Here is a 27,934-nt window from a genome sequence, read left to right as displayed (position 1 = left end):
ATCGATCGAGTTCTTTCTGGCCACACTGCATGTAGAAACCCATGTAGAATCGGTTGTAGAGAGAAATATTAAGTATCCGCAGCGTGGCCACACTGATCTTGAATCTAAATCACTCGACCAATCGTTTGTTGTTGTGCTGTACGGTGTGCTTTTCGATCTCGCGACCGCTACTAATGAGAAATCTCTAATTATTTTGCAACGTATATATGCAAGTGTACATATATCCATAAGTGACAAACAGGCAGCAACGGGAAAGCGAAAAGCGAAGCCAACTGCATATGCGATTATCGGGTGTTCCTGGGTGTACATACGTGTGCGTGGGTGTGCGAATAAATAATAATACGAAATGAACGAGCAGCAGCAACAACAACTGCCCATCGAGCAGCACTACTACCAGCGCAGCTGTCATACTAGCAATTCCTTATCAGACAGCCGGGATTACGATACGAACTCGTCGCGTACCTCGCTCTCCGGATCTCCGCCAGCCCCCTCTTCCGCCGGATCCATTTCCCTGGACTTTGATGGCGGGTTTGGGACGATGGCGGGTGGCGGAGCCCTGTCTCAACTGCTCGCCCCCAAACTGGAGGCGGAGGGCGCCCTGGGGATCATCCATGCAGACAGCTACAGCCTCTACAGAGCACCAGGATCCATAGAATCCACCAGCAACGAGCAACAGGTGCTGGATCTCGGGCTGACGCTCGAGCAGGACGATGTCCAGCTCTCAGAAGCCACCTACAATGCACTATTCAGCCATGAGAATCAGTCCAGCACATCCATCACACATCCATCACTACAAAGTCACATACAATCCAAGTCCGAGGAAGCGGAGGACGAGGAGATGCACCAGCTCCTCACCCTTCCCGCCACTCAACTCACGCCCATGCCCATTACGGTCATACCCATCACATACCATCACACAGAGTCCCTGAATCCCGGTCTGGGCGAGGTGCCCCTGATAGCCACACTGAGCGAGGACACTGGCCAGGTGCTCAACCTGGACGACATCTGCTTCACCCTGGAGTACCAGTTCGAGAACCAGAAACTCGTCCAGGTCCAGCCGCCCACCGTCGTCTCGCTTAGCATGATGGCCCCCGCCTCGGAGGGGGTGGCTCCCATCCTACCCAACTGTGATAATGGCCAGGGAGTCGTCGTGAACTCCAACAGCAACTCGATGGAGGCCACTTCTCCGGCGTATTTCACCGTTGAGACGAGGTAGTCTACTTTGCATGCCCTCCTCCCTCCCAGCTGCACGAATTCCTGATGATCTGCTTGCAATATATAGTATTGGCTGTGATTTTTTGCCCACCTGTTCTATTTTTTTGCAGTTTTTGATTTTATTTTATGATTTGAATCGAACAAAATCCATAATTAATTATTTTGAAATGTGTCACCCTGATTGAGACTGTGATCATGAGCATTTTCGAACCAATTATAATGATCATCGCCTTGCCAAAAATTTCAAATATTATAAAATCATAATTTTTTTTGCTTTAGGTTTTAAGCAGACCTTGAAATAATATGGTTTAATAAAAATTATTTTATTATACATTGATTTAAAATAGTTACAAAATTTGTGAAATTCAGATTTAAATCTGAGTTTTAGCCTAGTCCGGAATGCTTTTTGTCGGACTTGGCCAATTATAGTGGGCCGTCAGGTGTGCCCTCCGCATTCTGTGACCCCCGCCCAGGGACAGTCCCACCAGGGATCCCCCTCCTTCACGATTCCCCTCGCTCTGCTAATTTTCCACTGCCCACACACTAAAAAAAATATATATGTGAGAGGAAAAATATTTTTCTAGCGTCTGCCGTGACGTGTCCGGCTTTTATTTTTATTTTTTTGATTTTATTTCACTTTTTGTTTGGCTCCCCCCAAAAAAAGAGAAAATGATTTTTTCGATTTTCTTCCTTGTCGAGAATTTTTGTTGGCAAATATCGACCATTCCAATGTCCACTTATTACAACGCGGTGTCCGAATCGTTTGCATGTTGTTGCTAATTGCCTGATTTGTGTTCTCAGCCTGCTGCTTTTTCAAATATTATTTCTTTTTTGGTCCAATCCTGAAGACCATTTCGACTTTCTCGTACCCTCGTTATACTTTCGTATAGTTGCCCATGTCGCGATGGGAATCATAAAGTTGCATGCCGCGGCCTTCTCTTCGGATGATGATTGTATTGAAATTGTTTGTTTGGGCTAAAAATAGTTGCACCGATGAACGCATTTAGATTGTATCTCCCCTGCCGCCCCCCCCATCTCCGCCGATCAGAATGTATAGATTGTCGGATACACATATATATCCCATCCATGTAGGTGTACATCTCTACAATGTGGTGTTGGTCCGGGACGGTCGGTTTTTTCCCAAAACTCATTCACACTTGGCTCTAAAGTGCCGGTTCACAAAATGGTCTATGTAAATGATGGCGTTGGGATTGTGAAATTCTCCCCCGAAAACTCAAGTCCCAAAGTCCCACAAAAATGTTCAATTTGCCACTAAAAACAGACTTTTCTTTAGACTTCTTTTTCCCAAAAGGGCACAGTTTCTATGTGTGTCACAGGGTATTGTTCTTTTAGAGTACCTAAGTGATAAGAGTGGGTAATTCTACAAAATAGATAATGATAAAGATCACAATTACAATAGATAATGGGGGAAATGGCTTTGGAAAGTTTTTATTAATTTTATAAATTTATTGGAAACAATAGTCTATTTTTAAAGATCAACATTCTTTAGGTGCCTAGGGTTCTTAACTCATGCGTCACACTATAAATCATTTATTTATAAACTTATTAAGCATATTTTTAATAATTAACAGACTATAAGTATTCAAATAGTCACTGAATTTTTCTATAGTCTATTGAAGAATGTTGGGTCCTTAATAGGATCATAATGGGAAAGTCAATAATACCACAAAATAGAAGATAACTTGGAAAACAGAGTTTGCAAAACATTTATGTTATTTTCCAAAACTATTTTAAACAGTCTTATTCGTGATATTTTCAAATATTCTTTAGGTATGTAGGGTTCTTAACTCTTGAGTCACATTATAAATCATTTTATTTATAAACCTATTAAACATATTTTTAATAATTTACAGTCGATAAGTATTAAAATAGTCATAAACTAATTTTCCCTGCTCTTAAGTCCAAATGATCTGTTGTGATGGGGTTAGTCCGCACTCTTGAATAGTTGTTGCTGCCTCTGGTATTTTCATTATTCTGCGGTACAATAATTTTTCAATTTTTCATCTATGCCTTGTTTTTTTCCCAGCATCCCCACCCTCGACCACCCGGGCCTCCCTTATCCGTTGGCCTTTCGGCGACGACGCCTTTTTGGCTATTTTTACCGCCATGAGTAGTGTTCCCTCAATCATATTTCTCATTTTTCAGCACTCCTGCGATTAGATGGGGGGGCCTCTTGAGGGTGGCTCGGATAGGGGCAGCCTGGGATGGGCGGTAGGGATACGAAAGGGAAAGGGGGAGGGAGGGCTGACCAGGGGGCCAGGGGCGCACGATGCCCGTCACTCAGCCAGGCCAGCCGTCTCAGCGCCCACGCACTTGCTGGTGGTACTACAATATTTTCCTATTTTTCTCTTTGGTGTTCGCCATAGTTTCGGTTGCCGTCTGTTATTTTCCTTTGGCATTTGTTATGTTTTGGCCATGACAACATTAAATATTAATTAATCTGATTAATAAGAACCGAAAAGCCTCCAGAGAGCCTTTGTTTTTTCCCTTTAAATGTTGTTTTCTTTCAACTTTTCTGTTTGATTTTTCACAATTTCCACAGAACATATTTTCTAGCTGATCTTAAATCTTGTTTTTTGGGAAAAATATATCTTTGGAAGCAATTTCTTTAAAAGAACCTATAATTTTTGTTATTTCTAGGGATGTGTTGGGGAACCCTTTGTTTAAATTTTGTTTTTTATTCTCTCGAGAAAGCTTTTGTATTTATTTCTTTTATGTTTTTTGTTGACGCTCTAACTCGACTAATCGCAATCTGTGCAGTTTTTATATATTCATGTGTATATGCTCATATACTTGTTGCGTTTATTATATTATATATACAAAGATCTTAACGGCCCACTGACACACAAATCGGGAGGAAAAATGCCCCACCCGATGCGATTTTCTGTTTGTTTCCAACTGCGGATCCAATAAATTTTTGGCCTCCGACTTTTCCTCTTTTTCATTTCTCGAACCGATCTTCCAGCTATGTGGACGATTACGATCAGAATGAACTGGACGAGGATGAGCAGCTGGCACATTGCATCCAGCCGGGCGTCTTGCACAAAGAAGACCAAGAGTTTGAGGAGGACGAGGTCGGCAATCAGGATGAGAATGATCAGCTCATGGCAATGGCCTACGAGGTATCACACCCACTGTCCAATCAGCATCCTAGCCAAGCTAGCCAAGTGTTTAACTAACGCTTCTTGTAGCGACTCGCCATCCTAATCCTAGTGTTAGCGGAGATTCCGATTCCTGCGATTCCGATTCCGATTCCGAATCCGCTGTAGGCGTAGCGTGTAACCAAGTTCTGTTAACCAAAGAAAGCGGTGCGTAGTGCGTAGCTTGATTCGAACTCGTGCTGCCCGATCTGCCCATTTCTCACCGAATAATCCCGCATGTTCCCATTTGATCGTGACTGTCTCATTTCATTGAACCCACAAGTGCCCTAAATGTCTTTGATAATGCTATCTTTGCTCTCCCCACTTTAGAGTTCCGACGAGGCTCTAAGTCGCTATAGATGTAACTACGAGAACTGTTACCGCAGCTATAGCACGATTGGAAATCTGCGAACGCATTTAAAGACACACACAGGTGAGTAGTGTTCAAAATACACACTAATTTAACTCTTACATAAATCTGCTTGTACAAAATTGTTCTGATAATCGATCCTCGAATCGATTAAGGTATTCCTTTCAAGAATCTGATCGTTATTGACGAAGATATAGGCTTCGGTTTGGGCCATATAGCGCCCCTCCATGTGGTATTTAGTTTTTTGGAAGGGGTTCCCCCAGAAAATTTTACAAAAAATCTGAGAAATATTTTGTTCCCAGATTTTGATGGAATCTGATGGGGAATCGATCCACAAATAGATTAAGGTATTCCTCTCAAGAATCCGATCACTATTGGCGAAGATATAGCCTTCCGAGTGGGCCATAATGCCCCTCCATGGGATTTTCATCATTTTCGAAGGGGATCCCCCAAAAAATTTTACAAAAAATCTCAAAAATATGTTGTTCCCAGATTTTGATGGAATATGATGGGGAATCGATCCACAAATCGATTAAGGTATTCCTCTCAAGAATCCGATCACTATTGGCGAAGATATAGCTTTCCGATTGGGCCATAATGCCCCTACATGGGATTTTCATCATTTTCGAAGGGGATCCCCCAGAAAATTTTACAAAAAATCTCAAAAATATTTTGTTCCCTGATTTTGATGGAATCTGATGGGGAATCGATCCACAAATCGATTAAGGTATTCCTCTCAAGAATCCGATCACTATTGGCGAAGATATAGCTTTCCGATTGGGTCATAATGCCCCTCCATGGGATTTTCATCATTTCGGAAGGGGATCCCCCAAAAAATTTTACAAAAAATCTAAAAAATATGTTGTTCCCTGATTTTGATGGAATCTGATGGGGAATCGATCCACAAATCGATTAAGGTATTCCTCTCAAGAATCCGATCACTATTGGCGACGATATAGCCTTTCGAGTGGGCCATAATGCCCCTCAATGGGATTTTATGATTTTCGAAGGGGATCCCCCAGAAAATTAAACAAAAAATCTCAAAAATATTTTGTTCCCAGGTTTTGATGGAATATGATGGGGAATCGATCCACAAATCGCTTAAGGTATTCCTCTCAGGATTCCGATGCTTAGGGACAGAAATATAGCTTTGGGGGCGTCATGTTGTCTTCTACCGGCTTTGTCTTTGTTACACTCAAATAAAATTTTCTTTCATAAAGAAACACATAGATATATAAATGGAAATTAATTGATAAGGAGCACTTTAATGTGTTTGTTTCCTGTGCGGATGATAACTATAAAGTGACTCATAATTGTAGATGCTTGATTTCACAATATCTTTATCTTTATTAAACCCTTTTATAAAATTTTCCGCTACGTCTATGTCGATTTCTGTCGGGCCTTTTTAGTTAGGGATTTACAATTTAATTTCCTTAATAATAACATAATATTTGCATTTTTTAGGCGATTACAGCTTCAAGTGCCCCGAGGAGGGATGCAACAAAGCGTTCCTGACATCATACAGCCTGAAGATCCACGTCCGTGTCCACACGAAGGTGAAGCCCTACGAATGCGAAGTGACCGGCTGCGATAAGGCCTTCAACACCCGATACAGGTGAGACATAGCTCTTTCAAAAATCGATAGAGTGATAAATGGGAATAGACCAATGGCTGCAGTGTGCTAATCACTCTCTATCTGACAGATTGCACGCTCACTTGCGGCTACACAATGGCGAGACGTTCAACTGCGAGCTGTGCCAGAAGTGCTTCACCACTCTGAGCGACCTCAAGAAGCATATGCGCACCCACACCCAGGAACGACCGTACAAGTGCCCGGAGGACGATTGCGGCAAGGCCTTCACTGCCTCCCATCATTTGAAGACGCACAAGAGGACGCACACCGGCGAGAAACCGTATCCGTGTCAGGAAGACAGTTGCCAGAAGTCGTTCAGCACATCACACAGTCTCAAATCGCACAAAAAGACCCACCAGCGACAACTGACCAACAAGGGCCGTAAGAAGAAGCCGGGAAAGCAAGGGAAGCTAACGGATCTGGATCAGGATCAAGAGAATCTTCCGGATCACAGCCAGCTGGAGGAGCAGGAAGAGGGAGAGGAGAGGTCGGAGACGATGGTCCTAAATCCAGGAAGTCATTGCTCCGAGACCACCAGCACAGATAGTGGAGTGGTTTTGCACACTCTCACGGCACAGGATCAGATGCAGAGCGTGTTCATCCTCCCGGAAGACCAACCACTGACCCTACCAGAAACATCACAAGCCTACCAATTGTCCTACGCAGCTGAGGAAGAGATACCCAGTCCCTGGGTGGATGCCGGAGTGCTCGTTTCCAAGCCCATCATTCCCATGGCACCGGTTACAGATGCCTGTGTAGCGTTGCCCACGGAGATGCCCAGCTTCGTCGATTTGAAGCCCACCTTTGGCAATGGCGTGAGCGGAAATATGGAACAGCCCCAGGCGGAGATCATGGACGTGGAAATAGTGCCACCAGCACTACCAACTCCGACCCTGGAGCTCAACCTGCAGAACATTGAGGAGCTGCTGAAGCAGGACTCTAGCTTCGACAACGAGGAGGACATGGAAACCGAGTCCCTGCTCAATGATATCCTCATGACCATCGACAATAACAGTGCTCTGCTCCAGGAAACCCTCCACCAGGCATCTCAGGTGCCCACTGACGCATCTGGCTTGGTGGAACTGGACATTCGGGACAATAAACCAACTCTGAAACAGATTACGGCTGATGCGGGGATCTGCAATTGCACCAACTGCAAGTGCGATCAGACCAAGAGCTGCCACGGCGGGGACTGCGGGGCATCTAGTCAGAAATCGACGAGGACAACCACCACGACCTTGGCCACTCCGAAGCCGAGTGGCGGGAAACGCATCTGTGGCAGCAAAAAAGTGAGTAAACGAGAAGCGGAAATGAACCAGAACATCGAGGATGTTGCTTTGCTGCTGCAAAACCTGGCTTCCATGGGCAACGCCAGCTCCTCGGGCGGCGGTTGCTGTGGCGGTGGTGCGGCCAAGCCTGCTCCATCCACTGGCGGCTGCTGTGGACAACCGAAAATTCAGCCAGAGCCGGAAAAGAGTTGCGGTGGCAGTTCAACATCCGGTGGCGGTGGCTGCTGCGGTGGGGGTGGAGCTCCTCCTGCACCTCCACAATCTACGGGCGGCTGCTGCTCCAGTAATAAACCAGCTCCAGTTCCAACGCCGCCTACAGCTTCGGGCTGCTGCTCCGGCAAGGCCAAGGCCCAGGAGCCACCGGTCATCACCAGCGCCCCCGCAACCGCCGTCAAGGGGAACTCCTGCACCTGCAAGAGTCCAGCGGAGGGCGTGGCCAACGGCTGTTGCGTGGTGATCTGCATTAAAACGCTGCAAGCGCTCCGCAAAGTTCTGACGCGCCGGAATCTAAACCTAATGCTTTGTCCACAACAGAACTAAACTAGAAGGCTAAGAACTACTTATGTACACTAATCCCAACAGTTTACTCCCAATGTTTCACGTAGGCCACAGCCCCAGACCATGTAATCGATTAAGTATTGTGCCTGTATAAAGTATTTTCTTAATTTTTTGTTAACCATAAACGACGTCAGATCAAAGCCGAAATTGTTGAGACAGTTTGCATTGCATTTAAAGTGAAAATGATCCATCAAAAGAATGTGATTCCAGCGGAGGCTGGCCGCGCTACAACTTACAATCACCACCCATGATGACTACATTTTATGTCCCAGAGTACAGATCTAGTAATCCAAAGCAGCTTCCGCCAAGCCTTTTGCCAATAAATCCATTACTTGGAGATATGCAGACCTTATCTAAAATAATATATGGGAAGTGTACGACTAATAAACATGGCCAGACAATTGATAAAAAAAAGTCAGTCAGCTCCCATTAATCTAAAGCTCTTGTTTTTGTACTTTTATATACATTACACACATGTTTATATATTTAACTTGTTAAACATCTATGCGTTTATCTAGAACTAACCATTATAATTTAATATTACCCCAGATCCAAGCCAAATCATGCGTTTAGGGACGTGATATTTATGAGGGGTTCAAATGTTATTTTATGTAAAATATTTCAGATTACTTTCGAGTTCTTTTTTTATCGAGTTTATGACGCTTTATAACATGCCAAATACGAACAGATAAATATTTGTTACTGTTGTCTTTATGTCCAAAATAAATCATCTGTATAAAGTCGAATAAAACATAAAACTAAACTTGTTGTAAAGATTATTATTGCTCCAATATTGCTGCTGCAGCTGTAGATGTTGCTTGTTGCCCATGCTGTTGCTGTTCCTGCTCCTGCTGCTGCTGCTCTTGCTTTTTGGCTCCGGAATGTGGACTGCAGTTGCTCTCAATCCAGATAGAGATGCGGCTTTAAATTCTACAGAATGTGCTTTTGACCCCATAAAATATACTCCTAGTACTCGCTCTGATCCACACTTGTTTTCTAATCCTCGCCAGCTGGTATGACCTCCTCTAGACGCCGCACGAACTTAACGCGCAGCTCCGTCACATTATCGCCCTTCAGCTGATCCTGCGAGATGATCCAAGCACACACCACCCAAAAGCACACTAGATTAGAGACAAAGCGAACCAAGTATTCCACATGAACATGACTTGCCTGCACGAACCAGCACTGCACCTCCAACTGTACCATCTCCAGTGCGCCGCGGATGCAGCCGCTCAGGATGGCGCTGTAGCGTAGATTGGTCAAGTCCGGCGGTAGCTCGACGAACTCCGTCAGCGGATTGCTGTCGAACAGAAGCGAGAACTCGTCCGAGGACGGGGACCAGTTTGAGATGGTGGGCTGGATGTTGAGGTAGATGCGAAACGCCTGCTGAACTCTGTCCGCTGTTTCTCGCAACTCCAAACATCGGGGCGCCGAGGTGCGGGCCAGAAAATCCTCAATCAGGCGCATACCCATATTATAGCCGATCCGCTCCAGCTGCTTATTCACATCCTCGACGTTCTCGAAGTCGCGCAGCATCTGGGTGACCAGTGCCCCATAGGTGAGTGTCAGGAACTCCGAGTTCTGTGTTTTTTGTACAAATGGAAATAAAATAGAAAGTAAAAAGCAGACAGCGAATAAAAATCAATCCACAACAACCACAAATCAAACATTTTCTTAAGTTTAAAAACAATTCTTGGTATTTATTGAGTGGAATTTCTGATTGCATTTGTATCTGCCCCTCATAATTAACTTAATTTTCGGTAATTGTTGGTGTTAAGGTTAAGTATTTAATTTCCATAATGCGGTGACTATTTTCGATTCTTTTCAGCTTCATTTCACTATTTCAAAAATCTATAAATGCATGTATATTTTTTGAAAATAAAACATTTAAATTTGAACTAAAAAAATTAACAAATATTATAGAATTTTTAAATAAACTTTCCTAATAGACTGCATTGTTTTTAATGATATAATTAATACATAAACATAGCTAATTGCAATTGTTTTTCAAAGAACATGGTGAATAGATTTTTGGAAAAGTGAAAATGGCTTCAATATCGATTTGAAAACAAAAATGTAATACCCTTGGTGGCCACTGACGTACAAAAATACAATACCAAGGATTGAAAACCAAAATCGGATGGTGTTTAAGGTTTAAGGACAGGTGGGTGAGACAGATTGTGGGTGACACGACTTAGGACTAAGAGCTATCATCTACTTTTGTTTGTATCTACATCGACGCTTCCGATTTGATTGCCGTGATGGTGATGCTGGGTGTTTGATGCGGCGCGATCAGCTTCGGTGGTGCTCTGGCTGTGCCTCTGCTCAGGGTCACACTACTGCTTTGCGACATCGGAAGACTACCGCTGTCCGAGCCCGACTGATCACCCTTCTCCTGGGCCGAGTGGAACCGTCCACCTTCGCCACGGGCTCTGTTCATAGCATGCCGGTGGCGAGATTCGTGCAGATACTTGCAGCGCTCCTTGGGTATACGGGACTCCAGTTTCGCCCTGGCTTGCCGCCGGATTAGAATCCTTTTGTACTGCTTGGCATTTACGTAGAGCGGCTCCTCGTCCGCCTCCCCTTTGGAGCTCTCGTCCTCGCTGTTTGTATTTGTTCCCGTGGTACTGGTGCTGACATCGGCGTTAATATTGTTGGCAGCAGAGTTAACAGCGGCTGACGTGGACTGCGGTTGTTGCTGTGGCTGTGGTTGCGATTGGGCCTGTTGCTGCTGCGGTTGCTGGGCCACCACAACGCCTGTAGCTCCGGCGGCCGCTGCGGCTGGATTGACTGCAGCCATGGCCGTCTGTGGCACCATGATGATCTGCTGGCCTCCAGTGGCTGTCGCCTGGTTGGCATTAGCAGCTGGAGTTATTTGCACCAGCTGTCCGTTAATATTGAGGTAATGGGAAGAGGGCTGGGAGGTGAGACCTGCCGCCGCTGCTGCAGCCGCATTGGGATCCAGAGCGGCAATCGTGGGCGTCTGATAGAAGATCGTTTGGCCATCCGGCAGTTGCATCACCTGCATCTGTGGCTGCTGCTGCGCCTGGAGCATGATCTGGTTGGCCTGCAGAGGGATTAACTGAGGCTGCAAACCTGCCGTTGTAGCCTGCGCCTGGGGTTGTTGCCCGATTATAATTTGAGCCGCTCCAGTGGGCAGTAGCGGCATGGGTATTACTTGAATCGGCTGAGCATTGGCTGATCCGGCTGCCACATTGTTTCCGTGGCTAGTGGCATTGACACCACTGTTGTTGTGGTTATTGGCGGCGGTGGCGGAGGCAGCAGAGCTCATTCTAGTCGTGGCTGTAGGGCGTGTTGCGCTAAAATGGTTTTCCATAGCCCGGATTTGTGTCCCTCAAGCCCTCAACACACTTACTGGAAAAGCGAATGAAGCCGATTTTGAGGGTGGGTGGCACTTCAATAGATTCTAGCAAAAGCTAACCTTACAACTATTGGACGGATTTTCCCGATTCCAAGACTCCATGCTGTTATCCCCCATCTCAATCAACTCACCACTTTCTTAGCGTCCAGTCTGGAAGCTTGCCGAGACATTTTCTTGTGTTTTTGTGGTAAATAGTTGTCCAATTGAAAATATTATCGCAGATTTTCCGAATATTATAGAGTTGTCAGGGTACAGTGCTGTTGTGGAGCATTCTCACGCTTACCAACACTAAAAAGGCAACGCCAACCGCTCTCGTAATCGATAGCTATCGATTACATCCAAAGTTATCGCTATCGATAGCTACGTTATGGAAAAACAGTTCTATTTACAAGTGCAGATGTAAACGCATAAACAATTGCTCCAGCGGAAAATAAAAGTGAGGCAGAGCAGAAACAAACACAAATAGTTGCAGACAGGGACAAGTGCTCTAAAAATGGCTTCATTCTTCAACGTTGGCGCCCTGGGCAATGTTTTTTCCACTCCCGTTGGCCAGCGCATAGGTAAGTAACCCCCCACCCTCGGGATCCACTATGTGCATCACCGCGCCCCCTCACCTCACCGCCGGATGTGGGGGTGTGTATATGAATAAATTGTGAATCGCAATATTGTTTTTTTTTTGTGTTTTATATTCCTACATATATGCGTGCAATTTTGCGCATTTGCATTGCCCCCATCATTGTCTGGATTGGGAGCATTTTAAACGAATCCCAACCAGACTGAGGCATTGGAAAATTGAATTTTCACAACTTTCTTTTGGGCCGTTTTTGTCGACGCCTCACCACCACAACTGGTACATTCATTGCAAACGTGATTTGTTGTTGCCAGCACTATTACTACGGTGAAACAGTTATCACTTTGCACACTGGCAAAATTACTGATAAGATTAACCCTTATGTCAGTGTTGGGGTGCCATGGAAGCAGGGTCATTCACAGGTGTGACAGCACACCGATGGCTCGCTTGTACAAAGTACTTATGTACATACAGAAAAATAAAAACAAACACCTGCTCGGTGATACAGTGCCGCTCAACTGAATAGGTTTGAAAATTATTTCTTCTATTTTTATTTCTCTCTTTGTTCCTATGGCATTTGTGCATTCTTTCTTTTTTGTTTTGAACATTCATTTGTTTTCTCATAATATGAAAACAAAAATTTAACGGGTTGTATGCAACGGTAAATCAGAATTTTGCTTTCATCGTGAAATTCGCTAAATGTGTGTTCTATTTTTGGCTCATCTGATTAGGTTGGACAACTTTGACTTCACTTTGTGACTGACTGCGTGATTGAAAACATATAATTTCTTTTGTTTACTTAAATCTAAAGTAATTGCTACAATTTTTTTTTAATATGGGTCGCGGAAAATCTTTAACCGATTTTGAAAAAGGTCAAATTAAAGGCTATATTGAATCTGGCCTAAAACATAATGAAATAGCAAAGAAGATTGGTCGAAGTCAAAACGTGGTAAGCAATTTTCTTCGTAATGAAGCCGATTACGGGAAAAAAATGATAGGAGGAAAAAAATATGCTACGACGGCATCAGAGAGGCGATTAATCCTTCGAACTGCTTCGAATTCCCACCTGTCTGCCAGTAAAATCAGGGATGAATGCGGTGTAAATGCTAGTTTGGCAACGGTAAAACGAGTTATTCGGAGTGCTAAACACTTAAAGAGATTAAAAATAAAAAAAAAACCTCCTCTCAATGATGCACGGAAGGAAGCGCGACTTCGATTTGCGCGGGATCACATGACATGGAACAAGGAGTGGAAGGCTGTGGTCTTCTCCGATGAAAAAAAGTTCAATCTCGACGGACCGGATGGCTACAACTATTATTTTCACGATATGCGAAAAGAGGAATGCTTTTTGAGTCGTCATCACTCCTGTACAGGAGGCGTAATGGTTTGGGGAGCCATATCGTTTTATGGAACTTGCGAGCTGCAGTTTGTTTCATCAAAGATGAATGCAAATGTCTACAAGACTGTGCTCCAAAAGGCTTTTCCCCAGTTTTCCGAAATTTTTGGACCTATTCAATGGACGTACCAACAAGACAACGCCCCCATCCATACAGCCCGGGTTACAAAACAGTGGATTAAGGACCAGAATGTGAACTTGCTCGAGTGGCCGCCATACTCCCCAGACATAAATATTATCGAGAACATTTGGGGACTTTTATCCAGGAGAGTGTATGAAGGGGGAAGACAATTTCAAGACTCGGCAACCCTGGTTGAAGCGATTAAAAAAGCCTGGGCAACTATTTCACTGAGTGAAATTGAAAAATATTACGATTCCTTATCAAATCGAATGTTTGGAATAATTAAGAATAGGGGGGGTCATACCAAATATTAAATAATTCAGAAATAATGTCTTTTATTCTTTAAGTTACCAAGTACCATGAAATATTGCTGTGAATAATTTTTTTTAATAGTTTTGTTGGTCAAACCTATTCACTTGAGCCAAAAATAATGTAGGTTTTCAGCTATGTTTTTGAAAAAAAAATAAAAAAAATATAAAAACCAAACCAAAAAAAAAAAAACTTTTGTATTTTATAAAGAATTGATCGTTTTACTTAAAAAAAATTATTTGGTTTAAATCCGAGTGCTCGTTATGAAGATATTATGTTCTAAGTCTAAAAAAGAAGTCAAACCTATTCAGTTGAGCGGCACTGTACATGTATGATTGTATGAGCCGGTTTAAAACAACAGATGTTTTGATTATTTTAATGCCTTTTTTGGTTCGCAAAATATTCCATCTAGAATGACTAATCAAGGAATAACTATTCTTTTTTTTTTTGCAGCGCAATTATTTACCGCAATATTTACTAGGTATTTGTAATTTCTCATCTTTTTGGCACACTATCGCACTGGAATGACGAACACCGTTATTATTGGCATAGGGAACGCATTTCGGTTTTGTTATTGAAGCGCTCTTGTTAGGTTTTTTGATTGCTTTTTCGCCCCACCACCCCACCCCCTCCCTCGCAACGGTAGTAATGCCAATTAGTCACCGTTGCCTTAGGCCGCTGGGTTACATAAAAAAAAAAATGTGTTAATTTATTTCATTTTTTCCTTTTCCTCGCATTTTCGCCGTCATTTTCATTTGCCTCTATTCATAAACACACACATATCCACCTGTTTGTGTTAGTGCCTTACTAATTCATATTTTATGGTTGCCTTGCGGCTAGTTTTCTGAAATCTGAGAGATGCATTTCGCCCCAAACCTGTCTATATATTTGTTGCAATATTCTTTAATCGGGTTGCCTTTTGTTCGTGCATTCCCATTTTGCGTGTCATTGCACTGGAAATGCTTAAGAAAGTGCATGATGGAGCGTATGGGGAAGAAAAGGGGGGATTAAATACGACACCCACCTGTTTTGAGGCCCAAAAGCAGACGGCAATCAAAATAAACAAAGGGGCGAATAGAATACTAAGGTATTCGCTTAAGTAAATAAAAGATATTTCGCATAAACATACTTATTGCCAAACAAACAAACACACAACGCTTTTAACATGTTTGAAACTGATACTCTATTCATTTCTTTAGAGGCGGCAACTGATGCCAATTTGGCGTCGGAGAACTGGGCCGCCAACATGGAGATCTGCGACATGATCAACGAGTCATCAGACACCGCCCGCGATGCCATGCGAGCCATCCGGAAGAGGCTCTCCCAGAATGCCGGAAAGAACAACCAGGTGGTGATGTACACGCTGACCGTCCTGGAGACATGTGTGAAGAACTGTGGCAAGGCCTTCCACGTACTGGTGGCCCAGAAGGACTTTATCAATGAGCTGGTGAAGCTTATTGGCCCAAAGAACGATCCACCAGCTGCCATGCAGGAAAAGGTCCTAAGCTTGATACAAATCTGGGCGGATGCCTTCAAGAACCAGCCGGATTTGAACGGAGTTACACAGATGTACATGGAGCTGAAGAACAAGGGAATAGAATTCCCGGCCAATGACTTGGATGCCATGGCTCCCATCTACACGCCACAGCGGGTAGGTGAAATTATAGACTTATGTTGACTTGAAAACTAATTTGATTCTTTTAGAGTGTTCCTGAAGTGCATCCCCAACTGGTAGCCGCCCAGCAACACACAATATCGCCCCAGCACATGGCTGCAGCCGCTGCCGCTGCTCCAACAAGCTCTGGTCCGCTGCACTTGACACCCGAGCAGGCGGCCAAACTCCGCTCAGAGCTGGAGATTGTCAGCAATAATATGTCCATCCTAAGCGAGATGCTGAGTGTATTGAAGCCCGGTCAGGAGTCTCCGGATGACTACGCTCTCCTCAACGAGCTCACCTCCACCTGCAAGGAGATGCAGTCGCGTATCGTCGACTTAATTGGTCGCGTTCAAGACGACGAACTAACCGCAGAGTTCCTGCGCATCAACGATGAGCTAAACAATGTGTTCCTGCGTCACCAGCGATACGAGAAGAACCGCTCTCAGGCGCCAGGAGCCGTCACTTCACCATCGGCGGTTCTGGGTGCCGCCATGGGTCTGCCAGGAGTAGGAGCTCCCGGAACAGGAGCTGTTGTGGCTTCTCTTCCCCCGCCACCTACCACAGCCGCAAGCAATGCGCCGCGAAGTGACCAGCTCCTGATCGACCTAATTGAGAGCAGCGAAGAAGCGCAACTTCCTCAAGGATTGGCAAATCTTAGCCTGGGCAGTGGAGCTGCTGCTACATCGGAAAGAGGAGGCGCGGGCGCCGCCGACGAGTTTGACATGTTAGCACAGTCACGCACCGATGGAAACCAGTGAGGCTTACTGTTTATAAAAGAGAAAAGAAGACAATTTTATAATTAATTTGATTTTCTTAGTAAATCTGACTTACTTCGGGACATTCCTTCGGTGGACGCTGCTGCCGGCAGTGTGGCCTCTTCCTCGCCTTACAAACAACAGCAACAGCAGCAGCGGTCAGCCGGCGATCCGCCGGTGGTAAGTAAAGTGAGTAACGAGCCGCCAGCATCTGGTCTAACTAATGGCGTTCAATCCGTTCCCTTACTTTTGACCTTTGTTTGGCTATTTGGCATTTTGAATTGAAAATTTAAAATTTTTTCATTTAAAACATGTTTGGTTCTTTTGTTCTATGCAAATTACGTTCGATTTTCGTTTATTTGATTGTTTCGATCGATTGGTTTCTTCTGTGACGCCCACACAGTCGACGAAAGAGAATGAGATCGATGAGATGGAGGCGTGGTTGGGCAGCTCAGTAAGTAGCCATAGCTATAGCATTTTGTCTTTCTATGCTCATCCCATGCACAATCACTCGGTTTTTGGTTTTTCGATTTACATCAACTTGTTTGGCTTCTTTTCTTACCGCACATCTGAATATTTATTTACAATAAAGCTAATGAACTCTTTTTCGTATCAAGCACAAGGATATTGATGGCATCGAGGAACTGACCAGCTCGGAGTTTGACAAATTCCTCGAGGAGCGGGCTGCCGCTGCAGAAAATCTTCCAACGATCCATGCATCGAACTCTGCCGCCAGTGCCACAGGATCCACCGGAGCTGACAGCTTACGAAAAACACCAAAGAAACCCGGCGTCGACGAGGATCTGCTTGCCCTTTGAGTGATCTCTCGCAGCTCCCAAGCACCATCAGCTCTAATTGTTTACTCTTCAAATGTTACACACCCTAACATACTTATGCATAACGTCTATATGGTAGCAACTACATATTAACACTTTATGTAAAAGATTTTTCATTTTGAATCAGCGTTTTCATGCGTTTTCTTTTTCACATGAAATATGCCGACACTTGCAACGATAACTATTGATTATTCCAAAAAACGATCTTCTGTTTGTCTAATTGTAATTTTATTCATATTGATGGTAATTTTATGTATTACGTTGTAATGTCTATTTGTTGTTTATTTATACATATATACATACTTTATAAAGATAATTTATTTTACAACAATCGAACGATCGTAAAAAAGAAACTAAAAACAAATACATTTCAAGCACATACCGGATACTTGTGGTTTCAATACATCTTAGTTAGAAACAAAACCTATAAAGTAATTTCTTTATTTTGCGATGGTGTCTAGTTCCATGGCTTGCGTGGCAGCTCCATAGACTTCTTCCTCCTCATCATCTGAACTTTTTTGATTGTGCTTGGTTGCCTTCTCCAGCTGACTCTCTAGATCCCTGATGTATGCCTTTTTGCTGTTTAAGAGCACCAGAAACTTTTGAAGCATCTCAGCTTCCTTGGCCTTGGAATCCTTTACATACTGTTCGTACTCTGAATAACTTGGGGCTTTACTTTGACTGCCGCTGGTTTGTGATGCTGGTGCTTCAGGAACTTTCTGCTGGCTGATTTCTATTGCTGAATCGAGTAGTTGAAAGCAGTTGGAGACCTTTCGAAGGTTAATCTCTAGATACAGCGTCTCGTATCCTTCGCACTTGAACATCTTGAAAACCTGTTGATTGTTGCTTTCATCGTCAATCTCGTAGTCGAATCCCTGCAGCCCCATGTGGGTGGTCAAGGCCTTCTTGCACTCATCAAAGAAATCTTTGTATGGTTGCTCCAAATCACTGGCTGCATTTTTAATCTCCTCGTATTTGAGAACGCCTCGATAGTTTTGACTGTTGCTCGTGGAAAGAAAATCAAACTCGGCCTCGTCATCCAGCCAACAACTCCGCGCATAAATAAAGGGTTTTATGTCCCTCTGACTGTGTGACAGTTGAGTCCGATGAATTAACTTAACGACAAAAGTTTCCATTTTGTTAAAGAATTATTTTTAAATACTTTCTAGTTTCACAATATTTTGTAAACAAATCTTTTGCCGCTTTGGGGAAACAGCTGATCGAAAGAGTTGCCACATCTATTGAATTTTAAACCCTTGAAAAATTTAGTTTAAGTTATATTAAATTAGGTATAATTCTTAACTCTTTGCCCTTTTTAACCCAACAATTTAAAAATCCTTTTTAATTTATTTTAATATTTAAAGGAGTGGCAGTCCCGGTCAGCGTTGTCCAGCACTGCCCTGGCAAGTTTTCCAACACTGTTCAAGTTAATATAAAGCTAGTGGGAGAATTAAAAAAGGAAGCTAAATTAGTTTAGCCACTTTCGCCCCTTATTTGTTTGTCTCTGATTTGCTACAATAAACTGCTAACAATGCTGGATAACCTTGTGGAATTTGCCAGTTACTGGTGGTTTCGCTACCTCATGGTAAGTTACGACCATAAAAGTATGCGTATTGAAGAAGCCATGCTCGGAACTGGAATTTAACCGACCATAATTAACGTTCCTTATTGCAGGTCACTGAGCTGTACATGTGTGAAAAGTGGGAGCGCGTAACGATACGTAAGTGTTCGGCATCTAATGGCCAATCAGAAACCTAACCCTTGAATTCAGGGAATATCCAGATTTGTCATGTGAACTTCACGCGAATTCTCACGCTTATCAACGCCTATTATTGCTCTCGTTTTCACAGACGTCATCTTCATGGTGCTATTTTGCGTGTTCTGGTACTTTAACTACTCCGTCCTGCTTTCCCTGACCGGACTGATTACTCCCAGTGCCTCCATCGCGGATATAATGCCCAATGTACAAGGCCAGACTCTCAAGGTCACCTAATTGGCCGCAACTGTTGTTTCGTATCGTCGCTCTTAATATCCAAATATGTATCTGCGTATCTGCAACTGTGCCTGCCTCTAAACAAGCTTTATCTAATCCACATTCATACCAATCGCCGGTACATCGGTGAAGAAGGCGGTATGGCATTCCAATTGTATGTGTGTTCAAAATGCCCAGTAATCGCCAGCTGATCCGAAATAGAATCTGAAGTGGACAACACCCGGCGGCTGTCCAAGTAATACAAGGCGACACCTGCCGCTGTTTAAAGTAGTTGTTATCTAGCCTTAGTTACATGTAGTAAACAAGTAAACAAATAATAAATAAATTCTATCGAAATTCTATCTTTTGTAAACAAATTCTATCTTTAGAACGGGGAGTTCCATAGAAATGAAATAACATTCGAATTATTTTCAGTTTTTATTAATTTGTAATTTTGAAGAGGTATTCCCTTGTTTATTCCGACTTAATTGAAGTGCTTTCATTTGTAAATTATGTTTTATCGCGAAATCGCCTCTAAATCCGTACATTAATTCGTACTTCAATGTTTTAGATTACAGTTCATTACAAAAATATATATATATGTATATAGATAGCCTATGGTGTATGCGTTATATGGTAAGTTCTAGTTTGTAGAAAAAGACCGCGCGCGTATATTGTTATTCGAAGACCACCGCGCACGATTTGGATCAGATCGGATTGGGTTATTGGCCGGGTTGGGTTGGGTTTGGGGGTACGGGGAACTCTCTTACACTAAGCTACAGACTATTTGCTTACAACTGCTGTATTTATTTTTTTTTTATCCTTTATTCCATCCATGCAGGAAACACGTTTAATGGCTACCATCTAACTTCCGTTGCACTGCAAGCCTATTTGTTAGAGAAAGAGCTTACTACTAGTTATACTACTACGAGAGAGCAGTGGCAGGCGGAGATGATCACCAAGTGTTCGCGACGCCACACCATCCGCTCGATAGGTTACAGATAAAGATAAAAACTGGCTACAACTAACTGTACAAGCTGGCCACCAAACACACGACGCCATCTATTCCCATCACTCAGGACACTTCGATGTGCACTGCTAGTTAGGATGTGGGCGATCCCACTGCACCATCCAGCAGTACTGGCGACGATGTCATCTCATCGACCGGATCCACGTATACCAGCCGCGGATCCTCGCCGAATTCTAAACGGCCATACCTAGCCACTAACGGCGTCTTGTTGCTGTTGTTATTATTCTGGGGCGGAGCTCTGGGCCATTTCCGTTTCGGTTTAGTGTGCGTCAGCATGTGGGATTTAAGGTTCGTCGATTGAGCGAAACACTTGGAGCAGCCGTCGATGGGACAGTGATATGGGCGATCTCCCGTGTGGATCCTTACATGCGTTCGAAGGTTAAAGTCCAAGGAGAATCTTTTTCCACAGCCCTCAAAGGTACATTCGAAAGGCTTCTCGCCAGTGTGTACCAGCTGATGTCGCTTCAGCTTCGAGCTCTCCACAAAACTTTTTCCGCACTGGTTACACACATGACCACGCGGTCCGTGCGTGTGCATGTGCTTCCTCATTGCAGAGTGGTTCCGAAACTCCTTATTGCAGCCCCGATGCGTGCACCGGAACTTCGGCTCCTCGTCTTCCTCACCAGCTGCTGCTGCTGCCGCTGGTCCTCCCGCTGGATTACTTATCGACGAATTAGTTCCTATTGTAGTCGCTTTGGTAACGGTGGTGGGTCTCCTTTGGGGGAAATTGCTAGCTGCGGCCAATGGTGGAGGAGCAACAGCTGACGGAACAACTGCAGCATTCCTTTTTGCCACCTTGGGCTGGGCATTTTTCAGGCGAACATTGGTGCTGCTGTTTTGAAGCACCAGTTTCGGAAGCGTTGTCTGAGCGACCGCAAGGGGAGTGGAAACTGCAGCCACAGATGGAATCAATTCCACATTATTGGGCATATTCTCGATTAGCTCGATGCTCCCGTAGGCCTCCTCCAACTGGTTATCGGCGTAGATGAACTGTTCGCTTAAAGGCTGACTGTCCTCCTCGCCCTTCACATCGCCCATAAATGCACTCACAACTTCCTCCACATCTGTCACGGCGGCTGCACTGAAGGGATCCGGTAGAATCACATACTCGTTGCCGATGCCATCGCTTAACACGTCGTGGGTAATTATGTGGTCATCCATCATCTTCAGCATGCCGTTGTGGGCTCCCTCGTTCCGGGCCGCGGTTGCAGCTGCGGAAGCTACGGAGGTTGGTACAACAGATCTGGGCGAGTCCTCCAGCTCTTCCTCCTCGTCCTCGTCCTCGGAGTTGAGTGAGGACCAGAGCGTGACATTGAACTCGTCCTGGGTGATGCGGATGGGCACCTTGGTCTGCTTCCAGCGCTTATTGGCCGAGTTCCCAACCGGACGTGGCTCTACCCGACTACTTCCGAAGAGCTTAAAGTCCTGCAACGGAACATTGGAGCTATTGGAGTCATCAGCTGCCGACTTCATGTAGAAATCGCTTTCCAGCTGCTCCTCCTTGATATTGGTGGCCTCAATGGTTGTCAGCATCTCTGAGGCGATTTCAAACGCATTTGTCATGGTCGGCGCAGCGTCCGCTTCCTCCTCCACTTGCTCCCCATCCTCCTCGCCGTCACCGTCGCCGTCGCAGGAGGAGGACATCTGTAGACCGTCTTCCTCAATGTACTCATCCTCGTCGCTGGCCTGCTGCATGATGATCGGAGGTGGCAAAGCGTCAGCTGTGAGCCTGTCTAACCTATCCACCGGGTAGAACTCGTAGACGTCGCCTGAGATAAAAAATTCACCAGTGTCCACAACTATGTTGTTTTCATCGTCGTAGTCATCAATAATCTCCTCAATCAAGAAGCTCTCGTTCTCACCTCCAATGTGATCGCTGGCTTCCAAAACGCTGGTATACGGATCTTGTTCCACGATAGTCCCCGCTGGTACATGCGTGAAGTATGTCGAGGAGGAGGAGGAGTTTAAGGGTAGAGGAACGGCGGCTGCTGCCAGAGATAGATTTTTGACGATTGGCGCCCGGAGCTGTTGGAGCTGTGGCTGGAAGTTTCCTCCGACGCCGACGCCGCTGTGATGATGACTTGTCATCGCAGTTTTCCCGTCCACCTGCCTGTCTGTGTATATATGCGATAGATGCGTGTGTGTTGGGCGCGCTTTGCTGTGTGTGCGTTTCCTCAATTAGTACCAGGTTGTATTTGGAATATCTGGCCAATACTTACTGCGTTCTTGATTTGTACGATTCGGGTACCGAATTTGCCGTTCCCTCCTCCGATTTTATCGCCCTTCTATTGTACTGCGATGTGATGCGATACTTTACGTTTCGTTCGGGGCGACGGCGGCAGCAGACGGGTACGCTTCGTTCGCTCCAGCCGCCACGCTCCGGTCGCTAATGCAATTTCACCTGAAGGAGCACTATTCCTAGCAACAAATGCTCCCGGAGACCACCGGCAGTGTAAATATTTTGAATTTTGCCGGTAAATATGGCGTATTGTATTTTCCAAAACGGCTCGTTACTTTCTCTCGTGTACACTTTTGTTAGTGTTGGTGTGACAGCGACAACGGCGCCAAATGCAACCCTGCGACCGCTTTGTGTATATGCGAAGTGCAGGAAGTTTAGCTGTTTTATAGCCAGATTCTTTTTGAGATACTTTTATTATATGAATTTACTAGATACTTTTTATTATATATTTTTGAAATATATCTATAAAACATATATCTTTTATTGAAAAGAATTTATTTTAATTTAAATACATTTCAATTGTTTGTTTTTAATATCATTGCGGAGAGTTGGCTTTTTTCCCGCTATTTGTTGACAGTAAAGTAAATTGCATGAAAATTAAAAACAAACAGTCTTCACTAGTTCCTCTTGTTTTTTCTATTCCATATTCTTAAAAACTTATTCATACTTTTTATTTTAATTCAAATTTCATTAAAAGTCTCTGTTTTTATTAGCATACAATTATGAGTCGTCTCTGTTATTAATTTAGGGTTGTGTTTAGAGTTACCATCCCCACCACGCCAATGCGCAATAACAAAATAAAATAAATTACAATTTTATTTACAGAGAACTATTTACAGAATTATTGCAGCTGGAGAGCCTAAAACTTCTTCAGGAGCAACAATTCGGGCAAATAAACCTTTGCCAATTTGGATTCAACGAAGGTTTCATGCCGGGGCCGTATGGGGTCAACAGCATTATTAAAATCAGTCTTATTGAAATGAACGGCCTTCCGATCGACTGCCAACGACAGGTTATAATGCCGGCATTGTTCTTGCAGAGAATCCGGCCTGTCGATTAAAAGCAAACGCAACAAGTACGGAACCGGCACCGTAAGTTGCTTGTTGTTGTAGGCATGCGTGAAAATCTGCAACAAACTCCTGCAAGGATATGGGGGAATATAAAGAAATCAATAATTCAGATTGGGAAGGCGGGCATACCTTCTTATTGCCTGCAATTTAGTGCTGGCCACGGCGCAAAGGATGTGCGGCAGCCGTGGCAAACCCATTAGGACTCTATAAAGATTCCCCTGATGATAGGCCAAGCAGATCCCAAAGGACAGATTAAAAATGGGGTCCTTCTTTACGTAATCGGGCAAGGAGAGAGCACGCACAAAGGACTCGGGGGACCCCAAATTAAATATCTGATACAGAGATTCAATAAGACAGCGTCGCTCCAGCTGACGAATGGTCAGGTCAGTGGGAGCCACCTGTTCCTCCAGTTCATCGTAACACCGCAGCACACCGGTCAAGCACTCTTGCAGATGCTGGTTGCAGATCTTTGGATCGAACTTTTCGATAGATTCCTCGCACAATCGATAGCGACTGTAGGCCAGGAAAATCACAATGGGCTCCAAAAGCGGAATGGTTTGTCGAGCGTCGTAAACCTGGATCACGATCTCCCGACGTACGGCGCGCAATCGATCAAAGATGAAGTCGTAGGCTACGTGGTATGGCTTCCGGGTGTCCAGGATAATACTGTGAAGGTTCTATGTCAACCGGCGTCCAATTGGATAACAAATTTCAATAGAATACTTGCTCCTTTAAGAGATATTCCACGGTTTTCGTCAGCGACGTTTCGGTGCGCATGTCCTTGGCCTTGGGCATCTTCACATCAGCGGCGGATCTCGTAAACTCCTTTACCAGGATACCCGGTGTCTTTTTCTGGCCATTTTTCAGTTCGTAAAAGTGCAGGAGATTCTCTCGAATACGCCTGAATATAACAAATAGGTTACTATTTTCTTGGTTTGTTAAGTTAAAATATACTTACATTTTTGACTCTGTATCGGGACAGAGTGTTTCGCAGGATCCTCGAATTTGAGCCATTTATAAAAATATATTGGAGGACGCTGAAGCACCAATCCCACAACAAAACTCTGGTAGTGAAGCTAATCTTGGGCGGAGCTGTACATTTTCAAGGAGGATTGATGTGATTTTTAAATCTAAGCTTAAACTGCTTAAAAAAGCTTACCAGAAATAATAAATAGTATAAGAATTTCTGTATATTTTATTGTTTATATGCTAATATATGGAAGTCTTCCTTCCTATGGCCCTGAATCGAACAGCTGTTGGGAGCTGTCAGGGTTTTCAGACAGTCTCGGCTTTGAAATTTTAGTAACACTTTGGCTTAAAATTTCTTATCTAGCCCAGCCGGAATGTTTGCACGCTTCTTTCGACCGATCCTTCAATCTCACCGCCATATTTGGCTCGCTTTTAATGCTCATTTGCGAAGATTCATATCCGACGGCTTTAGCAACAGATATTGTCTGGGAAAGGTGGCAACTCTGATGCCAGTAGTAATCATCCGCACGGCAAACTGCAAGCCAAGTGACTTAAATGGTGGGGAACCGAAGCGTAGGACACGAAAGCGCTCCATGACCAAGGTCAGATACGAGATGAGGTTGGAGGGTAAAGCCCAGCATTATCTTGACGAGCTGAAGGAGCGATGGATGGTGCTCCATAAGATTCCCGGCCTGTTTTCCTATCAGTTGCAAAAGGCTCCTCGAGTGCGACAGATTCCAGGATCCAGTGGATTTTTTACGGAAGTTTGTAAGCTATATTCCATTCTTTAGCTCTTACTAATCTTCATTATTGCAGCTGAATACAGACCGGTCGACAAAACGACGCCATCCTCAGACCATCGAGAACCTGAATCCAACTTTTAAGCCAAAAATGTTTAATTTCAATAAAGTGGACCCTATGGAAGTGATGCTAAGGATCGACGATGCCGAGGGAAGTCCCGAGGTGCAAATGATCATCAATAAGAGTCCCATCACCAAGTACCATACCTTAATCTGCCCAGAAGTGGAGAAGAACCATGTGCAGCGGCTCAATCGCGATGTACTTCAATTTTGTGTCACGTTCATGCGCAACATCGATGACAAATATATGCGTATGGGCTACAACAGTCCTGGTGCCCTAGCCTCGGTGAATCACCTCCACTTCCACCTGCTGCAAATGCCCCACAGCCTATATGTGGATCGTGTTCGATTGGAAAAACTAGCGGGGAACTATATTTATCGGTTTAGTCGGCGGGCGCCCACCGAGGGCCTTTGTTTTGTCTTCGGGAATAATGATAGCGATGAATTGGTGGACGAAAAAGTAGGAAAAATTTACGAACTTGCCATGTGGATGTGCCGATCCAACATGCCCCATAATCTATTCATCACCCAGGACCTGCGACCGGGGAAAAAAGGTGACGTTCTAGTCTTTGTATTTCCTCGATCCGAATACTGCGTTAACAAAGATTTGGCCGACTTCAATGTGGGATTCTGTGAGTTAGCCGGATACATTCCACTACCAGGTGAAACAACTATCCATTTTGAAGACCATTTTTTCTAACATTTTGTTTTTTTTTAAAGACCCAGATAGAATGAACAATATTACGGAACAGGAAGTACTCTTCAGAATCCGCACTGTAACTGGCGATGCCCCCAAAGATGCATACCAAGAAATGATTAAAATTATTGAAGGACCGAAGGAAGGACTGTGGGACATTCCTTTTACCATGTAAAGATTGTTAAATAATATAGCTGAGACTATTTTTGTTTAAATATAACTCATTAGTCATTTTATTTCACTCATTTTTAAATATAACTCTTTAGTCTTAAATCAATTGTTAGACGGCTGCCGCTACGAATCCCTTGGACATTGTGGCTTTGCTAATAACTTTGGTATTTTGAACAATAGAGAAGTCCGAAGAGGATTTGCCATTCTGGGTTTTCACAAGCTCTGTTAGAGCTGGCAACGTGTCGTTGGCTACTGCCTCCCGTATCCTCTCGAAGAAAGCCATGTAGTGGTGGAGGTTGTGACTGAAATGAAAATCAATTGAATTTTTGTAGAATATTTATCCCTTGGGCACTTACATCATTAACAATATTGGTCCTAGAAGCTCGTTGGTTTTGTAGAGATGATGCAGGTACGCACGCGTATGTTTCTGGCAGGTTAAGCAGCTACAGTCCCTGAGCAGAGGCGTAAACTCCTCCTTAATAGTATCATCCGTGATGTCTAGGAAGGGCTTGTCCTCCTTTTCATTCTTCACAAAGGTAAATGTTAAGGCTTTAAAGTTGTGTGTCGCACAGTAAGCGTAGGACGTGTCAAAAACATCAATGCCCAAGCGGATAAGTTCCAGCACGGTTAATGGTGTGTAGGCACCAGGAATAATTCTTGGTTTATCTTCCTCCAACTGCTTAACACAGTGCTCCACAATGGGCAGAAGCTTCGAAGTATCTAGAGAAGTGGCCGACAAACCATTGTTGTGGAATCCTTCTAGGACGTAGCCGCCATAGCTCTCAGCCGGTTGTTCTCTTGCGTGCTTTATAGACTGCGTCCGGGCAAATGTATTGTATCCACCTACAATAGGAGCCAAGAGGGTGCCCCTCACCTTTCCACTTTGCTCATAGATGTACTGCATGAACTTTTCTGTTCTGTCCACCGATTTTTGGGCCCTCTTTTTGGAGCTTTCTGCATTGGTATCAGCATCCGAAAGTCCTTGAAAGATATCAGGCTGAATTTTGGCCACCATTTCTATGTAGGTTTCAGCAGTGAGGGACTCCCTTCCCCTTCTCGTAAACAAAGGCTGGATGTCACGATCGTTGCTACCCGACGGTGTTGTTTCGCAGGGATCTCGCAAAAGTAGCAAGTTCGGGTTACCGGGAAATCCAACGTAGTCGCTCACTCCTCTGCCCTGGTTATTCCATTGTTGCAGGGCGTCGGCCATATGTCCCATGTTGGACAAGGTGAGCTCAAGCACCTGTGGTTCCTGACTAACCTGATGCTCGAAAACATCTCCGGCCAACCACGGAATGCTGCCACCCTTTGTAGTTTGCAATAAGAGTGGTGTCTTTAGGTCAGGACCTCCTTCCCTAATCCGTAGATGACCTAACCGGCCGGAATTCTTGCTGATGCTCTCAATTACGAATTTCATGCCGGTTCAGGTGTTTTTATTTATCTTTTGGAATGGAAAGAAGAGCGCACGTTTTAAGAGAGTTATCGATAACGATGGAAACTAGTGGTGATAGTTTAGCGGGATTTCTTTTATAGACTTTTTATATTCCTTAAAATGTCTTAAACCTCAATGTAAATATTAATAATTAATATGAAACTTTATTTAATTTGACTTATGTACATATTTAATTTATAAATAATTTAATAACATCCTTAAACTTATATCATGTGTGGCA

At 44.1% G+C, this 27,934-nt stretch overlaps 10 protein-coding genes and 1 long non-coding RNA gene across 16 annotated transcripts; 5 read left to right on the top strand and 6 right to left on the bottom strand.

The window, feature by feature from the left end:
• Nucleotides 1-65: 65 nt before the first annotated feature.
• On the top strand, nt 66-8,989 carry LOC6507759 (transcriptional regulator CRZ1). Of its 2 annotated transcripts, XM_001956254.4 has the most exons (5): nt 66-1,212; nt 4,202-4,358; nt 4,707-4,809; nt 6,211-6,361; nt 6,450-8,989. In XM_001956254.4, exons 1-5 carry the CDS (start codon nt 347-349, stop codon nt 8,206-8,208), a joined length of 3,036 nt encoding a protein of 1,011 aa, XP_001956290.1. In that variant the 5' UTR covers nt 66-346; the 3' UTR covers nt 8,209-8,989. The 2 variants fall into 2 exon arrangements, with proteins under 2 accessions (XP_001956290.1, XP_014765463.1); XM_014909977.3 differs by lacking the exon at nt 4,202-4,358 and having other exon boundaries at nt 71-676.
• LOC6507299 (trafficking protein particle complex subunit 3) lies at nt 8,916-11,876 on the bottom strand. Its single transcript, XM_001956255.4, has 3 exons — nt 11,740-11,876; nt 9,397-9,807; nt 8,916-9,309 (listed from the first exon to the last, which is right to left on the bottom strand). The coding sequence occupies exons 1-3, from the start codon at nt 11,776-11,778 to the stop codon at nt 9,223-9,225; spliced, it is 537 nt and encodes a 178-aa protein (XP_001956291.2). The 5' UTR covers nt 11,779-11,876; the 3' UTR covers nt 8,916-9,222.
• On the bottom strand, nt 9,991-11,868 carry LOC6507298 (nuclear transcription factor Y subunit alpha). Of its 2 annotated transcripts, none has more exons than XM_001956256.4 (2): nt 11,740-11,868; nt 9,991-11,601 (listed from the first exon to the last, which is right to left on the bottom strand). In XM_001956256.4, the coding sequence occupies exon 2, from the start codon at nt 11,561-11,563 to the stop codon at nt 10,457-10,459; it is 1,107 nt and encodes a 368-aa protein (XP_001956292.2). In that variant the 5' UTR covers nt 11,564-11,601; nt 11,740-11,868; the 3' UTR covers nt 9,991-10,456. The 2 variants fall into 2 exon arrangements, with proteins under 2 accessions (XP_001956292.2, XP_014765139.1); XM_014909653.3 differs by having other exon boundaries at nt 11,669-11,811.
• An 88-nt stretch (nt 11,877-11,964) lies between the features above and the next one.
• Nucleotides 11,965-17,639, top strand: LOC6507760 (TOM1-like protein 2). Of its 2 annotated transcripts, XM_014909978.3 has the most exons (6): nt 11,965-12,168; nt 15,205-15,656; nt 15,710-16,416; nt 16,480-16,606; nt 16,821-16,871; nt 17,035-17,639. In XM_014909978.3, the coding sequence occupies exons 1-6, from the start codon at nt 12,102-12,104 to the stop codon at nt 17,233-17,235; spliced, it is 1,605 nt and encodes a 534-aa protein (XP_014765464.1). In that variant the 5' UTR covers nt 11,965-12,101; the 3' UTR covers nt 17,236-17,639. The 2 variants fall into 2 exon arrangements, with proteins under 2 accessions (XP_014765464.1, XP_014765465.1); XM_014909979.3 differs by lacking the exon at nt 16,821-16,871 and having other exon boundaries at nt 11,968-12,168.
• On the bottom strand, nt 17,460-18,562 carry LOC6507297. The gene has a single exon (XM_001956258.4). It carries the CDS (start codon nt 18,387-18,389, stop codon nt 17,694-17,696), a length of 696 nt encoding a protein of 231 aa, XP_001956294.1. The 5' UTR covers nt 18,390-18,562; the 3' UTR covers nt 17,460-17,693.
• Nucleotides 18,563-18,647: 85 nt separating this feature from the next.
• Nucleotides 18,648-19,582, top strand: LOC6507761. Its single transcript, XM_001956259.4, has 3 exons — nt 18,648-18,838; nt 18,928-18,973; nt 19,104-19,582. The coding sequence occupies exons 1-3, from the start codon at nt 18,785-18,787 to the stop codon at nt 19,244-19,246; spliced, it is 243 nt and encodes an 80-aa protein (XP_001956295.1). The 5' UTR covers nt 18,648-18,784; the 3' UTR covers nt 19,247-19,582.
• A 62-nt stretch (nt 19,583-19,644) lies between these two features.
• LOC6507295 (polycomb protein PHO) lies at nt 19,645-22,845 on the bottom strand. 2 transcript variants are annotated; one of them, XM_014909652.3, is made up of 3 exons: nt 22,475-22,845; nt 22,118-22,413; nt 19,645-22,054 (listed from the first exon to the last, which is right to left on the bottom strand). In XM_014909652.3, the coding sequence occupies exons 2-3, from the start codon at nt 22,341-22,343 to the stop codon at nt 20,328-20,330; spliced, it is 1,953 nt and encodes a 650-aa protein (XP_014765138.1). In that variant the 5' UTR covers nt 22,344-22,413; nt 22,475-22,845; the 3' UTR covers nt 19,645-20,327. The 2 variants fall into 2 exon arrangements, with proteins under 2 accessions (XP_014765138.1, XP_001956296.1); XM_001956260.4 differs by having other exon boundaries at nt 19,645-22,413.
• Nucleotides 22,846-23,292: 447 nt separating this feature from the next.
• On the bottom strand, nt 23,293-24,656 carry LOC6507294 (SAC3 domain-containing protein 1). Its single transcript, XM_001956261.4, has 4 exons — nt 24,523-24,656; nt 24,292-24,465; nt 23,694-24,230; nt 23,293-23,633 (listed from the first exon to the last, which is right to left on the bottom strand). The coding sequence occupies exons 1-4, from the start codon at nt 24,576-24,578 to the stop codon at nt 23,354-23,356; spliced, it is 1,047 nt and encodes a 348-aa protein (XP_001956297.2). The 5' UTR covers nt 24,579-24,656; the 3' UTR covers nt 23,293-23,353.
• Nucleotides 24,341-24,755, top strand: LOC116655885. The gene is made up of 2 exons (XR_004310973.2): nt 24,341-24,482; nt 24,547-24,755. It is a non-coding gene; the product is annotated as an uncharacterized LOC116655885 (long non-coding RNA).
• Nucleotides 24,756-24,827: 72 nt separating this feature from the next.
• LOC6507762 (GDP-D-glucose phosphorylase 1) lies at nt 24,828-26,326 on the top strand. 2 transcript variants are annotated; one of them, XM_001956262.3, is made up of 3 exons: nt 24,828-25,297; nt 25,350-26,055; nt 26,114-26,326. In XM_001956262.3, the coding sequence occupies exons 1-3, from the start codon at nt 24,908-24,910 to the stop codon at nt 26,263-26,265; spliced, it is 1,248 nt and encodes a 415-aa protein (XP_001956298.1). In that variant the 5' UTR covers nt 24,828-24,907; the 3' UTR covers nt 26,266-26,326. The 2 variants fall into 2 exon arrangements, with proteins under 2 accessions (XP_001956298.1, XP_044570573.1); XM_044714638.1 differs by having other exon boundaries at nt 25,160-25,301.
• Nucleotides 26,300-27,770, bottom strand: LOC6507293 (queuine tRNA-ribosyltransferase accessory subunit 2). Its single transcript, XM_001956263.4, has 2 exons — nt 26,618-27,770; nt 26,300-26,563 (listed from the first exon to the last, which is right to left on the bottom strand). Exons 1-2 carry the CDS (start codon nt 27,676-27,678, stop codon nt 26,371-26,373), a joined length of 1,254 nt encoding a protein of 417 aa, XP_001956299.1. The 5' UTR covers nt 27,679-27,770; the 3' UTR covers nt 26,300-26,370.
• Nucleotides 27,771-27,934: the final 164 nt, after the last annotated feature.

Source organism: Drosophila ananassae, chromosome 2R (genome assembly GCF_017639315.1).
Source record: "Drosophila ananassae strain 14024-0371.13 chromosome 2R, ASM1763931v2, whole genome shotgun sequence".
Classification (NCBI taxonomy): domain Eukaryota; kingdom Metazoa; phylum Arthropoda; class Insecta; order Diptera; family Drosophilidae; genus Drosophila; species Drosophila ananassae.
The sequence above is the reverse complement of the archived record's forward strand: the minus strand, read 5'-3'. Positions and strand labels throughout refer to the sequence as shown.